At 43.6% G+C, this 17151-nt stretch overlaps 1 protein-coding gene across 1 annotated transcript; it reads left to right on the plus strand.

Annotated features, from left to right (window-relative positions):
- Positions 1–375: 375 nt before the first annotated feature.
- Positions 376–15602, plus strand: cspp1a (centrosome and spindle pole associated protein 1a; the record flags this gene model as incomplete). Its single annotated transcript, XM_083777788.1, has 24 exons — positions 376–444; positions 1293–1391; positions 1481–1872; positions 1975–2046; positions 2635–2726; positions 2834–2930; positions 3160–3217; positions 3422–3756; positions 3884–3999; positions 4885–4995; positions 5191–5321; positions 5495–5642; positions 5799–5942; positions 6212–6315; positions 7385–7531; positions 7751–7906; positions 7995–8096; positions 8273–8330; positions 8557–8683; positions 10222–10361; positions 13055–13189; positions 14220–14332; positions 14521–14680; positions 15287–15602. 24 exons carry the CDS (start codon positions 376–378, stop codon positions 15508–15510), a joined length of 3330 nt encoding a protein of 1109 aa, XP_083633914.1. The 3' UTR covers positions 15511–15602.
- Positions 15603–17151: the final 1549 nt, after the last annotated feature.

Raw genomic sequence — 17151 nt, forward strand, 5'->3', positions numbered from 1 at the left:
AGTGAACATGAACAGTGGGGATTAGGTGAACTATTTAAACATTTTCTTATTTAAAATGTCCACAGCAGTTGGCACAAACAAAGTTTTGTAACCCTTCTTTATACTAAATCCACAAGAAAGCACTTTTACTAACATGAATAATTGTAGCCACCAGTAATGATATGTATATGTATGTACTATGTACATTATGTATAACATGCATTTATGTAATGTGTCACTGCAAAATTGTGGAATAAAAAACAAAAACAAAAAAAGAAGAATTTGATCATGTACACTTTTACTTCATTATTGATTTATTGAATACGTCACCATCGAGAGCCAGTTATACCCCGGCATTGATACATATCTTTATTACGTCACTCTCAAAATCAGTATATGTACCACGACGGCATACACATCAAAGCGCCGGATAAACCACCTTACTTGTGCGCTCTGCTTGCGCAAGTAATTAGTGATCACAAGTAATCACACATCCATGCCTATGTTACCTATTTTATCTCTTCCAGAAAGACGTTCTAAAAGGTGGAGAGCCTGGCCCACAGCCTCGGAGTCTCTCCCTACCTACCTATTGTGTGTGTGTGTGTGTGTGTGTGTGTGTGTGTGTGTGTGTGTGTGTGTGTGTGTGTGTGTGTGTGTGTGTGTGTGTGTGTGTGTGTGTGTGTGTGTGTGTGTGTGTGTGTGTGTGTGTGTGTGTGTGTGTGTGTGTGTGTGTGTGTGTGTGTGTGTGTGTGTGTGTGTGTGTGTGTGTGTGTGTGTGTGTGAGTGAGTGAGTGAGTGAGTGAGGCATTTTTATTTTGTCTTGTGTCTTATCTTAATCCCTTTTAAGATTTATGGCCAGTTTCCATGGCCATGAGTGTTCCACCCTTTAGTGTCGTACCTCATCAGCTTGAGCTGATGTAAAAGGTTGATTGCATTTCCTTGTGTCACATAGCAACTGCTTTAGTTTACATCTGCTAAAGAAAGACAGGCTAGTGTCTCAACTCTTGTCATGGCGTAGCTGACCAAATGTTGTTCAATTGTAAGCTAATATCATTGGCTTGATGGAGTCACGAATGGATCTAACATAATATGACTATGGAATAAGGTTTTCTCTTTTTGGATTGGTTTCTACTTATGTTTCTGCTGCTAAAGTAGGCCTATTCAGTGGAGAAAGAAAGATATGCGTCACTTTCAAACACTCAATATTGTGAATGTAGTACAATGTACTGTATATACTGTGTGCGCTTGAGTCATACACTGAATCACGAGAAACCGCAGAGACAAACAGTTTTGAATTTGTGTTCTGTCACTAGGAGCAACTGAGAGACGAGAGACATAAGGAATACAACCTCTTCCTCAACAGACAAGCTGGACCGAGACGTTTAAGACAAACATCTCCTGTTGTCTATCAGGTAAAAAATAAAAATACTTCCTGTTTTTCATAAGTGTTCCATATTCAATATGCTCCACCATTGCACATTGCACATTCCTATCTCATCAGGTTCAGGTGTTGGATGCTCCAAGCTCTTCTTCTGCAATTCCTGTGCTACCGATTACTGAGGTTCAGCCAAGCATACTACTGCCAACACATGAGGAGCAGCACCCATTTACAAGGGATGCAATCACTCAGACCAAGGCAGCAGGGACTGGAACGGGAACACAGAACCCTCAGAGGCGAAGGCAGTGGCAAATTCACAGGCTGAACAACCCCCGGGAGGTCTGGGAGGGCAAGCCAAGGAGGCTCAGAGGGCTCAGGGTGGACTATAGCTCAGAGGCAGGGCAGAACACAGATGAGGAGGAAGAGGAGCCAGAGTTGAATCACCAGAGACCACAAAATGGAAACATCAGAGAGCCTGGACACACAGTGAGAACCGAGCAGCACAGAGCTGACAGGTGAGATGTAATCCTAGAGGCTTTTAACAGCCACCCTTCCTGCATGGGTCATATTATCACATGTGGTCATCATTTTTAATTTGTTTTATCTCTCTGCATTAGAGTTCTTCCAAAGGAAGTGGATGTCCCTGGTGTTTATGAGGAGGACAACGAAGACAGGATTAGGAAGTCACAGTCAGCAAGAACAAACCCCATGTACTATACTGGTCAACCGCTATTAAACAAATGGGATTAGCATTCCTTAGCAGGGAAAACACATCAGTCTTCTGTATTGATCAAGGCAGTATTGATTGAATGGAGCCAAAAACGGGAAAATAATAAGACAACATAATTACTTTTAATAGTAGTCACGCATTTAGTGCCTTTCAGCTGATTATATTGTATCTTTGTTTCCGATTTATGCAATTAGTTTGCCTGCAAATTGAGCCGCCTCATCAGTAAGCTTTTAATATGGAGGACTGTTCTATCTGATTGAGTGTACGCCTTGGGCCAGCTCCAAGTAGACAATTACTCACCACGGTACCATCAGACGAGCTGAGCTGCATTGATTTGAGATGGAGGCTCTCCTCCATGTTTCTAGGCCACTGGGTGGAAGGCTCTGGGGGGGCAGACTGTGTGTGATATGAAGCGCTGGTGCACAATGCTTAAGGGGGTGTGGCTCAAGGGGAAACTGATTGATAACCTGCTAGCTGTAAGCTGTCATTGATTTGCCAAGCGCATTGGACTGACTCAGACTCTGGACTGTCTATTTGTGTGTAACAGTCCACACATGCCAGACAGCATGAGGACCACAGAGAGATCCAGGTCTGCTGCCAACAAGGACACAGCTGAGTTCAGCACCGGACTCCTGATCGGTAGGACCTACTCTCATAAATTAGTGTTCAGATGAATCCTCTTCATACCTTCTCTGCAACATATATGCTAGAACCTGTATTTTTAATGGTTTTGTGTCATGATGCAGGGGCAACGGAAAGGAATTCGGCCTCTCAGATGAGAAAGGAGCGCTACAGGCAGGAGCTGCTGGAACAAATAGCCGAAGGGCAAAGAAACAAAAGGATGTGAGTACCAGCATATACAAGATGACATCAGTTCAACGAGATAAAAGACGTGAGGGGATTCTGAGAAGCCTGAATCAACCGTAATATTTATCCTGGCCTGCACTGATTTGATCAGCCATTTATCCTCCTCGAATTTATATATATACACACACTTTAGATGTGCTTTAGTTTCAGATGGAGTAGACAGTGTTTTTAAAGAAGATATTATTTGATTTGCTCCCCCTCCCAGGGAAAAGGAACTTGAGTTGAGAGTTGCTGCCACTGGGGCTGTAGACCCTGAGAAGAAGGTAAAGAACTAAAAATCCAAAAGTTGTGTATCATTCATTCATTTTGTCCAATTATGACAATAGCTGTATTTCTCTTTTCACTCACTATCAACACTTGTTACATTTTACACAAATTGTTTTTGCATGGCACCTCGCATAGTAATTTGTATTCATCAAAAAACATATTGTTCTTTTCTTTTCTGCATATTGTGTCATTTAATCTAGCCTGACCGCCTAAAGCAGTTTGGGGCAGTCAATCGTGAGTATACGAGCTGGAGGCGGGATGTTCCCTATAAGCCAGGGGTAGGCATGGATGCCTTGGGGACCACGGCAAGAACCCAGGATGAGAAGCCACCCGTGAACTCGGGTCCCCCAGACAAACCTCCTGTGACATTTCCCTCTTCAGCCCTGGACTACAGCATAACCCTCGGTCACAACACTGGACGAACAGCGGCAGGTTTAGGGATGGGGGTAGGACTGGGGGTCCCTGGACTGTCCTCTTTTAATGAAGACTTCCACAGGAGCCTCTCAAACACATTAGGAGAGATGGTAGCACCAAGGTAACTTAATTCCCCCATTCATAGCCTTTATAGTTTTTGATAAGCTATTGATGATCAATTAGGCTGAATAGGTGTCTGCTTTTATAGAAAGTTTGTTAATGCATTGTTTTGTATTTTTGTTTTTCAGACTTGCCACTATTCCTCCTCCCAGGCCCCCCACTCTAACAGATGCACACACTCCTTATGATGAGGCCTATTACTACTATGGAGCACGAAATCCACTGGATCCATATATGCCCTACAGTCAGTATATGCTTTTCTTTTTACTGGCTGTATGTACGGGTATATCTGACCCTTAAAAGTACACTACTATCAAAGTGGTGCAGTGAAACACTGAAACTAAGAGCACGGAAGTTTGGTTGTTGTTGAAAATGTGGGGGAAAAAGGTTAGTTACCCTAACATTGTTCTTGTGAAGCACTAGGACACGGGCCTGCATGCGCACAAGCAGTCGGCCTGTATATTGGCCGGGGCTTCACCACTGAGCACCACTTGGTAATTTGTTATGGCCAAACACATAAATTGCACACATCGTAACTTCGCTAAAGATTGGCTAACTATTTGTCATTCATGTCCCGTTTTAGCCAAAAAATCTAACTCTGGGAATGGAAGGATATGGGCCATACTAACTATGTGACTATGACATGAAGTCTTACTTTAAATGAGACAGATTTGTCATACTGTCATTGATTGATTTATGGATTGTATACACAGCGTACTAGATCTTTCCTAGGAAATACTTTGTATGATGATTCAGTGCTTTCATATTGACTTTGTAGTGTGTGGTAATTTAATGTACAGATGGAAGGGCTTTAAATAACCCCATCAGACCCTTCCATATAGAGACCTATTACCATTCATCATCAAGCCACTTGATCCCGATTGATGGCCAAGAGGAGCTTGGCACAGCCATTCATGAATCTCATTTGACCACAGCACTGATTTAAGTGGATATACAGATGCTGAAGAATCTGGCTTCCACCATTAGCTTGCATTTCTGTTCACTATTTTATTTTCCTCAAGCTCACAACAGATCTGCTATTTCCTCAGAATGTTTGCCACAGAATAGGGATGCTACATTTTAAGTGGTTAAAGGTTTGTTTTTGTATTTTCTACTCATCTCCCATTAGGTGGAACGCATGTTGGAGGAGTGCCACCACCCCGTGGACCTAATGACGTCAGCCACGGGTCTGTTTCCCTACCTGAACTTAATAGGATTAATTTAGATAACAATGTTAAATGTACGCACTTTGTGTTACTGTACTGTATGTGCAACGCTTATGAAACCAAACACTAAAACAGAAAGACAGTGCCTGACTACTTCCCCCCCCCCCCCCCCCCCCCCAGTTTGGCCAGTAGGGGGCGGCCAGACCAAACATTTAGCATGTTGTGTTCACTCACTGCTGTACACATGTACCACGCATGACTCATTACAGCTGCATTATCTGTCTTTAGAGCAACTGTCCAACATGAAGCATCTTCCCTGTCTAATGGGGTGCTGCCTGGGGAGAAAGCCAAGCACACCAGAGAGAAGGCTCAGACTTACCAAGAAGAACTTAGACAGCAGGTACGCAATCACATCTGCATTGGCTGGAAAATTTGCATTTAGTAGATCTGAAGGGGGAGGCAGGAGGGGGTTGCTGTCATAATCTCCAGTTACTTAAAAGCTATGAATTTCATGTTGGCGAGTTGGTTTTTAAGTGTTCTGAAGCGTGGCGCTTATCTTCCTTTTCTTCCCAGATCAAAGACAGAGAGGAGCGTAGAAGAAGAGACACACAGGAGAGAGAGCGCTTTGACGCCAAGATTGAGGTCGAGATGAGGGCGTACGACCCTTGGGGGAGAGGCGGATGCGGGGCTCCTATTAAGGACAACAGAGGGAAACTCATCAGTGTGTTTGTTATAATGTTCTCTTCTCCTAAATACATTGATGCCACATTTTATACTTCACTTTCTTATGACGGTTCCTTCACCTAATGACCTCACCAAAACGATTCTCTGAAGCTATAGTAAAATAAAAAAATACAAAATTGTCTCCATGCCCCAGGTGACCTGAAACAAATGCACAGGACCAACGAGACAGCGTACATGAACCCTCAGTCCCGGGACAGGAGAGAGGCAGACGGCCTGGCGGCGAGGAACGCTCCCACTCCTAGACTTGAGGACAGGGCTCCCTCCTATCAGACATCAGGTTGTCGTCACTGTTCTTCTTCTTGGCATCCATAACGTTGTGGACAGTGAAGCTTATATGTGTTTAGCTCTGCATGTGTTTGTGTGTGTAACTGTGTATGTTTATGCCATAAATCCACTGAACATATTCACATGAGGGCCATTTTCTAGGGTATGACGTAAGAGCAAAATGGCCGCCATTTAATGGCGTATGGTCAATAGTACAGTACATTACTCTTCATCGCCAGGGGTTCAATTTCTGTTTCAATGTGCTTTTGTTCATCTTTGCAGGCCGCCCGTCTCAGTTTGCCCGCGGTAACGTGTTCACGTCTGCTCAGCCCACTCCACAGCAGCTCCACGAGCAGGACACTTACAAGGACTTCCTGAAGCAGCAGGTAGAGATAAGAAATTGAACCCTTGCAATCCTTGCATCCCTATTCTGGGACGAACATTCAGGGATCAGTCTCAATGTGTTTTTACTGGTTAAATAAAGGTTAGTGGCCCAGGCGGTGGCCTAACCGTCTGGGCACCCGACTGGTAATCCAGTCGCAGTGTGCCGCGGGTTCGACTCCCGAGCCCGACACGGCCTTTACTGCATGTCTTCCCCCATCTCTCTCCCGTTTCCTGTCAGCCTACTGTCTGTCCCTGCGTAAGCCGCAAAACAATATCTAAAAAAAAATAAAAAAAATAAAGGTTAGTGTAGATTCACAGTGGTTCCCAAACGGTGGTGCGTGCACCCCTTGTGGTGCGCGAGCACCTTTATGGGGGTGCGTGACATGAAAAGGCTAATGGTGGTGCTATGGTTTTATTTTAAATATAACATATTTTGCCAATATATGGCAAGTATATGCAGAATATAGCCTATGCTGCATATATATGCCATATTCAGGTTCATATATGTGGATAAATAGGAAATGTTTGTCTCTAGACATACATTTGCACAATCTATGTAAAGCGCCTTGGATAAAGGCGCTATATAAATGCACCATTTATATTTCCATGTAGGGGTGCGTCAGCTAGGTCAGTAGGTAACGGGGCCAAAAAGGTATGGGAACCGCTGAGAAGGAAGTGAGAGGTGAGGGGCGCTCTTATCATCGTATTGCATTACTGCTATAATGTTTTATGCCCTGCTTTTTTTTCTCCATTGCTCTGTAAAGCACTTTGAGCTGCATTTCATGTCATGAAAGGTGCTATACAAATAAAGATTATTATTATTATATATCATCTAATTCGGGCCAATCACAATTCGCGTTCTCACCTTCTCATCAATGTTTGTGTTACGCAATGTTTGTGGACACACACTAAAAGCTGGACATATACTATATGTCCACTATAGAGCCTGGTATAGGGTTTAAGTGGATAACTGAACGAACTGACCTCAGGTTTGACAAGTGGAGGAGGGATCAAATAAAACACAGGTTAATTGTATTTGTGTGTGTTTGTGCGCACACCTGTGTGTGTCAGATAGAAGATAAGAGGCAGCAGCAGGTGGAGGAGAGGGAGCGCCTCCAGGCAGAAGAGGAGAGGGAGGACAGGAGGCTGGCGGAGGACAGAGCCCGCATGCTGCGGGAGTACGAGGCAGAGCAGGAGAAGAGGAAAAAGAAGATGGAGGTGAGGAATTTCTCCATCCAGACTGCCGCCAGAGGAGTATGATATTTTGTCAGGAGGAGATCAGACGAGGAGGGAAGAGGCAGCATTTCCACAAGTTCTAGAAGGGAACGAGGATAAAGGGCTTCACGGTTCAGTTCACTTCATCTCTCAGCACAACTCCCTGGGAGTGGCTGGCTTGTCTGTCACAGCAGTGATGGTTCCCTCTCTCTCTCTCCATAGCAAAAACAGACCAACAAAACAATGGTGCGTGAAGCCGACGAGCACCGGGTGGAGGAGAAGGAGAAGAGGACGAGGGAGGAGGAAGAGAAGCAGAGGGAGGAGGTGCTGAGACTGCAGCGTGAGAACGAGGAGAAACGGGAGAGGCTGCAGGCGCATGTGAGTGATTCTTAAGCCCGTTACCGGCAGTTTCTTTGTTTCCTTTTCAACGTTTCTGACGATCAAGATGACTCTGCCTACCATGCAGCTGCAGAGGGAGCCTTCTCCTCCTGTCCCAGCCCTGCAGAAGAAGCACCAGGCCCCCAGGCCCCCCTCTGCCATCAGCCAGCTGTCCTCTAGGCCCATGTCTGTAAGTTACTGCAACACAGAAACAAAAAACATTTCAATTCAAAGTTTGCGTGTGAGCTCACTCTCATTCTTGTATTCTACACTATTACATTTATTTGTATTTTTTAAATGCCGTACTCATTTCCTTAAGTTATAAGTTATAATTAACAATCCTCATAATCAATCTCCTTGCCTCAGGAGCGCTCTACATACTCTCCACCTGTTCCTGCCAGGAGAAACCAACTCAGAGCCAGAGGTGAGACCGTCTCCGAGTGTGATTGCACAGTTTGCACACTGCAGTGGAAAAAGGACGTTTTCATGCGTGCTTGTTCAACCAACTACATTGGAGAGCTGTTGCTCTCAGACAGTAGGACAATAAGTGTCGAAAGGACAGAAAAGGTGAAGCCACTATTTATCCACTCTACTAGACTAACATTTCGCTTCCCTTCTTCCTACCCCCCCCCCCCCCCTCCCTCCATCAGAGGACCAGCGGGGGGTACTCTGTGAGTTGTCGACCTTACGCAAGCACCTGAGGGGTGAGCACAGGCGACTGGAGGGTCAGCTGGGGCAGACAGATGGCGAGGAGACGGACACACCTCCTCCCACCAGGTAGCACAACTTTGACTGCTCCCCTTAAGTGACTTTTCCAGAAGAGTGAGAAACTTTTATCATATGCTTCCTGTTTAAAGAACGAGAGATGTACTTACATTTTCAATGACCACTGCCTTAGCTGGTCTCCGTTCAGTGAATACGGCTCATTAGGCACAGAGCTGGTTCTGGTCTAATTGAATAGGAGTACACATTTAGCTAGTGCTGTCTGAAAGGTTTTTTTTCTCTTGTCCTTAGCTAATGAATATGCTAATCTTCCCATAATATCTGCTCTGGCTTGCTTGCTTCAGGGACTCGGGTTTAGTGCACTACTGTACCTTCATGGCAGAGTCAGTCACCTTATATGGAATATAATTATGAGATTCCTGATGTCAACCATGCGCATAACGGCCCAGGCCGTAGCGTAACGGTCTGGGCACCGGACTGGTGATCCAGTCGCGGTGTGCCGCGGGTTCGACTCCCGGACCCGACACGGCCTTTACCGCATGTCATCCCCCCATCTCTCTCCCGTTTCCTGTCAGCCTACTGTCTGTCCCTTAAAAAATCAATAAAAGGCGTAAGCCGCAAAAAAAATATCTTTAAAAAAAAAAAAAAAACATGCGCATAACAAAAACACTGCCTGCGTACAGTACATACAAACAGGTCGACTACAAGTCAGCGAAGAAAAGCCTTTGAGCTGGTGCCAGCCTCAGGGCTTCCCCGTGGTTTCAGAGTAAACTGCTTCGGCAAAAACCTCCACGCTGTCTGACTGAGAAGACCACAGGGATGTGATTGACCTCCACATGCCTGGCGTTGTGGCTTTTCTGTGATTTTACCGCTAGCTCCATCAATAGATTCTTAATTCCTTCTTGAATGAAACTCATCCAGGCTCCCCAAGGCAAGCACAGCATTGAGGGGTCATGTATACAATAAAATCCCAAATGGCGTTTTGATACATTTTAACCCTCTTGGAGTTAAATGAACACAGAGGATTTTATTGTGTACGCTGTAGCAAGCACTGGGTGTGGTGGTCTACCGCGACTCAGCACGTTTTCATCAGACCATCCATGTCACTGGACCGTAGACATCGACACTTTGCATTAAGTGTATTTATAACACTCATGCATTATAAGTTCAGTGGAACCATTATAAGTTATAACTAAGTGTACCCTAACGTAGTCAGTTATAGTATAGCTGTAAGTTGTTATACATAATTATTAACAACCTTATAAGTGCATTATAATTGTGATTATAATGCATTATAGACACAACCTAATTAGACATAAAGTAAGGTGTTACCTGGTAGTATACTGTGCTGTTCCGCTGAGCTTATGACCAGCACTTAAGTTATAATACTTCATAATCTTGTTATGCATAATTATAAACATTTATAACGAGTGTTATTAAACATTATACATGCATTATAATGATGGAAATGAGCTTCTTGCTGAATCCGGCATGTTTACATGAGATCATGTTCAATTGATAGAATGCTAGTACATACATGTATTGAGGTGCACTGCCCTGTAAATATTCTTTTTTTCTTTGTTTTTTCCCAGGCGAAGAGGACGTCCAAAGGTGGACATGTTTGAGTTGGCGCGGATGCGTGCTGCTCAGGGGGAAACCAGGAGAGCTCACTCTGGGCATGCGCATGTCAACACACAAAATCTCAGGGAGTTCAACCAGCTCAAATACAGAGGTAATGTCACATGTTTGTTCCTGTGAAATGTACCGTGGCATTGAATTTGAGCAGTATTTTTACTGTGGGCCCCATTCTGGCTATATCAATAGCTGATGAATGATATGCTACAGAACAATTACACGTTCACTCAATTTTCAGACAGTCAGAAATACAGTTGGGTGAAAATAATTGGTTACAAAAATCGTGGGATAAAAATGTAGGAAAATAAATGAAATACAACTGTTATCCAATGTTGCTGGTCAACTGCTGAGCTTCTGACTTAGGTGAAATAACATCCCAAAGTAATTAATTCATCGACTCCCCTCAGGTTCATCAAAATGGAGCTGATAAACTGAATAGAATTAGCCTCAGGCTGTTTTACAGCATGCTGAAGGTCAGTCTAGAACGGTGGCTGTCTCTGTATTATGTATTTGTATGTCTGTAGAAAGGAGACTATGCCATATGCCACTATGTGCATGACATCATGAAATAGAACCACCTCCTTCCGTACAGTGGAGGACAATAATTAAGTAAATTTTCTTGAGTGCTGTACTTAAGAACATGCTTTGATCATCTGTGCATGATGGGAGCCAACACACGGAGCCTCTAGGAGCGGATTGAGGTGTACCACCTACAGTATGTACTATGTACTGACAGCTGAGATAGCCAAACTGCAGAACAGTGGATGTATTAAAAAAAAAACACATACCTGCTACATAGTGACATTCTGTTGCTCAAGTTAAACACCGCCCATTAGCCTGTGAACGGCTTACAGCTGGATTGATCTTCGGCTTCATTAGATTGCATTTCAATGCTGAAGATTTTAATAGGACTTTATAGTCTATACTATAGTCTATACTCAGAATGGGTTATTCTGCCTACCAGTAGGCTAGTAGGCGGCTGCTTTTACATTTCCCAGCCTCACTGTGGAGACATATTGTATACCATTCACCATTGTAGATATACAATTAAATAAACACTGTATGGTTTGGGTGTCAGATGACAAAATAAGATGTAAATGTTGTGTTTGTACTGTAGCATAGTGGTTCAGTGGTTTCAGAGAGTTATGGGGTTTTATAAATGCAGTGTTAATATTAAGAAGAAACTGTACTTTTGAAACCATTTAGTATTATTTTAAGCAAGTGCTCCAGTACTTTAAATCAAGTATAAATCTGTTAGTGGAGTAATATTTGACCAGACGTATCTATACTTTAACTCAAATAATGGGGTTGTGTGTACCTTACAGAACAGGCATGTTGTTTTTCCATCAGACACAGATGCACTTGTTTTCTTTATATTGGTAGCCAAGCTGTTGTCAGTCTTGTTTATTTTAGATAGTAGCGTGTAGACAGTAGAGACACGTACAGGAAACCTAGGGCACTCGAGACATAACATGATTGGATTTTAACTCGGGCGGGCCTTCACTCACAAGGCACATACAGTATGCTCACCAGACACCCCATCCCTCCAGCCCCCACCAGTGGTGTAAAGAAACCATGTACATTTACTCAAGTACTGTAGCCTACTTAAAGGGCCACTTCACCCCTTTTGCAACCAGATCTTATTTTAATGTGTTTTTAGATATTTTAGTCATGGCGCCATGTCTCACTTCCTTCCTGGACTACAAGTCACACCTGTCCCTTTAAGTAGCCTACAATTTTTAGGTACTTTTATTTTACTTTTACTTTCCCAATTTTCTGTACTTTTACTTCTATTCCACAACATCTCAGGGGGAAATATTGTACTTTTACTCGACTACAATTATTTAAAAACTTTATTTAATCTACTTTGTAGATTTGGATTATTATTACAAAACATAAGTTTGACTTGTAACCGGGCACTTCTACATTGCAGTATTGATACTTTTACTTGGGTAAAACATGTGAGTACTTTTTCCGTCACTGCCCCCCACGGCCCTCTTCCAGCCTCTGTCTCTCCACAGTCACACAGTGACATTAATCTCATGAGGTCATGGGTGGCTCATCATAAAGCTCGTCCATCAGTGACAGGCAGTTTGGCCCTGTACACACAGCAGCACAAGGCAGCAACAAAGGAAATGGAATTGGACCGTTTCCCAGACTGGCTTAATACAAGGCTGGAGAGAGAAACGTGCAACTTCCAAAACTAGCAAAATGTTTCGGAACAATGAAAATGGGCGCCAGTTATAGCAGAATATAATGCAAAGGCAGGAGGGGATGTGTTTGCACAGAGAACAACCATGATTTTAAACACTTAAACCCTACAGATATGCTGTAGCCAGACATGGGGCAGTATCTTCAAACATTAAAGTGCGGGAGCCTCAGACTGCATCAGATCAATTCTGTCCGTTCAGTCCTTATCAGGGCTGCAACGCAGTCAGGCTGCAGAGTTGCTGAGTCACTGCCAAGCGGTTGTTTCAGGCTGGGCATGGATGGGAGATGGGATGCTGAAAAGGCCGGGATAGGAGCGATTAGAGTCAGACGCTATCCTGCCATATACGTTTACTGTTCTGTTTCAGTCTCCACATAAGATCTGATCTGCGGAGCTTTCATTCTCTTTTTTTGTATTTGAGTGGCCAACTGCTGACCTGACCCTGCCTGAGGAAATGCATTACCATTGTGTCCATCTCACCACCTCTAATGTACATACAAGCATATGATCGGAAACAATCACTGAAGCAGGGTGTGTGTGTGTGTGTGTGTGTGTGTGTGTGTATGTATGCGCGCGAGCAGACACAGAGTCTCGTGAGGAGGTGCGTTACGTGTACCCCGAACCCCCCAGTGATGAGCGCAGTCTGGATATTCAACAACAAGCTCTGCTCCGTGGGCAGCAGAGAAGAATGAAGAACATGAGGACAGATGAAGGAGGTCAGTGGTCTAACATACATTCTACGCTAACAAGGCTCATATAAACTTTATTACAGGCTCGTGGCCCACAGGGTAAGACAGTACATCACAAATAGGAGAATACAAAAAAAAAAAAAAAAAAAAAATACAGTACATTTACCCAGCCCAAGAGGTTACTACTCTAGGCGAGGCTCTTATACCAGTGTCCTCTGATGGTAGAAGTGTACCTTACAGAACTACGGCCTGGGTCTGTCAACTGACCAATGAGTCCATTCAGTGAGCGATCCAGCCTGCTCATGAATTTAAATGTCAAGTTCTTCAACAGAGCCATGAAAGTAGTGAGTCCCAATGAACAGAAAAGCCCACTGGCTCTAGTGCTCCTTGGTTTTTTTAACAGTATACGAAGACAGTCATTATAGGCTACTTGCAGTTTGCGTAAGCTCTCCTTCTTGTACTTTACCCACAGTGGAGCTGTGTAGAGAGGGGTGCAATAAGCTCTAAAGAGGTTTACCTTAACATCCGTAGTACAATGGTGAAATTTACGGACCAACATGTTGGCTTGTACATAAAGCATTCTCCTCTGTCTAAACATGTCCTCGTCATCCTCTAAGGTATCTGTTATGATATGCCCAAGATATTTTGTAATTTTGGACACACCCATAATTTGACCAGACAGATGAAAGGCAGGAAACTTAAGTTCCAGATCTTCTTTAGTTCTACATATGAGTATCATGCTCTTCTTGGCATTATACTGAATATCAAAGTCAATACCGTAATTTGTACATATATTGAGTAGCTGTTGGAAACCACTGCTACTTGGGGAAAGTACCCTTTTACAGCTCCATTCATTCCATCAACAGTTTATGCTGAGTAGATGGATATAGAGGAAAGACACTTTAACATTGAAACAGACAGTTTCTATTCCGGGTCCAAGATTGTAATACTGACCATGATACTGACCATGATACCGACATGATACTGATATATGATACTGACCATGATACCGACATTTTTGGTAATGATGACGATTTATCTTATTGTGTTCTGTCAGATTACCTCAGAGATGATGCTCGTTTAAATCCGGCCCGTAAGCAGAGGTCTCCTCAGCACTCTGCAGAGGACAGGGAGAGACACATACCTCTCAAGAAGACAGACTACCCTAAAGTATGGAAATATATATTATTTACTATATCACTTCAACACCAAAGATGTAGTATGGCCAGTGTCTTGGAATAACAGTCCAACAAGTCCATCAGTTTTGTAATTTAAGACTAATATAAGGCTAATATAATAATAATGCAACTGTCATGGACTGTATGGCATCACTGTTTTGTCTCCATCATGGTCTCCAGGAGGTGATCAGACCTCCTGCTGAGAGGGAGTATGAGATCCAGCCAGATGCCCAGTCCCTGGGGTCAGTGAGCAGTCTGAATGTGGAGAGAGTCAGGGCCCACAACCAGCACCGCATCAGGAGACTGGACCTTTTTGACAAGAACCATGACTTCAGATCAGGTCAGAGCAAACATACTGAGCAAACGCTCTGTGCGTTTAGGATTAAATTAACCTGAACTCTAAATGAGCAAAACAAACACTATGCAATGGAAATGGTTCAATAGAATCTCACAGATTAGTATAGCGAATAGAGCGCTCTACCTTCATTGCATTCCGGGACACTTCAGGATTCTTCAAGTTGACTTTAGTTTTTGCATATGATGCTTTATTTAAGAAAGGTCAGTGACAGTGTAGAGGAGACAGAAACCCAAGGGCAGAGAGAAAGTAGACATGCAAGACATGTGGGTCGGATTCATACCGGGGTCCTCACACCCAAGGAATACTGTATATGTGTAATTGTGTACTAAATGGGTGAGCCACCAGGAACTCCAATTGGAAATTTCTTTCATTAAATTCAGTGAACAAAGCATTTCACATTGTGACATATTCAGGTTCGCTTTTCTTGATAACACCAAGTCAATTGTCTTTTAAAATCTTATTATTTTTGTATAATTCTTTATAAAAACAAAAAGCAATATTATGCAATGCTACTATAATTATTATTTGATTTCTGGATTTCTGTGACTGCATATACACAAGTGACACATGAACATCTGTATTGTCCAGATGGGCCATTGGGTGACGACGAGGACATCTTATCTCTGCACTCAATCCCTTCCGCCCTGGAAAGGCGTGTCTCCGTGGAGACAGTTGCCACGGAGCCGTGGCTGCGCCCTGGTACATCAGAGATGGTGAAATGGACGGGCCGTAGAGAGAGACCAGCTAGTAGAGAGACACTGGACCGGCACTGGGACAGACCCTCTCCACCTACAATGGTTAACAGAGGTTAGCCGCAGCAGAGAGGGCTCAGCTTTCGGTTCACAATGGACAGCAGACAGCAGTGATTTTCGTTTATTACACAATTTGCACTGACGCCTTACATTCAGCCTATTGTCCACGAGATGGTGAACAGTTACAAACACACATTTTGTTTAAAGGGTTGTAAGTGTGAGGCATATGTAAGTAAGAATGTACAGCTGTGAATGTACTAATAACTTGGGAACTTCATGTTAAATGTTGTCAATATATACCAGAGATTATTTTTAATAAATGTTTTGTAAAACCTTTTTATCCTACCTTTTCATGTATTTATATCCGCCAGAGTAAGAGAGAATATGTGTGCGTTTACGAGAGGGAGGACAATGGAACAGTGAGGATGTAGAGTAGAGGTGGTGAAGGAGTTTCAATACCTGGAGTCAACTATAAGTAATGCAGACATGGTGGAAAGGATGGAGGTAAGGGTCAGGAGCATAAATATGTCAATCTCGCAACTTGAGTACTCGACTTGACTATTGTAACTCCCTCCTTACTGGCCTACCAGCATGTGCACTTAAGCCTCTCCAGCTGATCCAAAATGCCGCAGCTCGCTTGGTCTTCAACCAGCCAAAATTCTCACATGTCTCCCCCCTGCTCCGCTCCCTCCACTGGCTCCCGGTCGCTGCCCGCACAGAATACAAAACTCTGATGCTGGCATTCAAAGCAACCAAAGGTATGGCTCCCCCATATCTTGCAAGTATGATCGAACCCTACAAACCCTCCCGCTCACTCAGATCAGCCAACGCAGGGAAGCTGGAAGTACCCTCACTAAAAACGCTGGGACAACACTCCACACGTCCCAAACTCTTCTCCCTTCTGGCTCCAAAACTGTGGAATGCACTTCCCATTGCAGTCAGAACTGCAGCATCACTCCCAATCTTCCGGCGTAGTCTGAAAACCCACCTTTTCAGTGAAATGCGTAACGCCAATATTGGGCTAATATAGGCTACCAATATGTGGGTAGCCTACAGGGATTTACCGACGGAATGAATATATATATATATAATCATCTATACCACGGCTGCCCACACTTTCTTTTACTTGAGAGCTACTTTCTAAACGACCAGCTCAACAACATATACCCACTAAATAAAACTATCATCCCATTGCTGAAAATAGCCTTTCATAGGCTACATACAGTGGTGTCCCGTTCGTCTGTACCAGGCTGACTTCTATAGTAGCTGAGCACAGGTGCTCATTTTCAGCAACGCCCTGCACATCGAAAGACGCACATGGAATGGGAAATAGAGGGGAGGAAATGGAAATGGTAGGGTTTTTATTTTTGGTATTTGACTTTGCTACTGATGATTGTACGCAACAACAAGTATTGCATTGTGTGTTTGAGCTGACAGTCCCTTTTTGATGTCAATCAATCAAGTCATCTCAGGTCATCTCAAGCGGCAGATGCAAATTTTTTATTAAAATTATATATTTTTTTAAGGCCATGTCATGTGGTCTACCTGCAAAGCCTTTGTGATCTATACTGGTAGATCGTGATACCTTTTGGGCACCGCTTAACGTCAGATCAGGGGTTTTGTCGGCCAGCGCCAAAAATGCTCCCAGACAGCATAATCGGAGCAAATACCGGGCAGTGTGTATGAGCCATAACGTGTTGA

The sequence above is a fragment of the Protomyctophum parallelum genome, assembly GCF_964188405.1.
Source record: "Protomyctophum parallelum genome assembly, chromosome: 12".
In the NCBI taxonomy this organism is placed as follows: domain Eukaryota; kingdom Metazoa; phylum Chordata; class Actinopteri; order Myctophiformes; family Myctophidae; genus Protomyctophum; species Protomyctophum parallelum.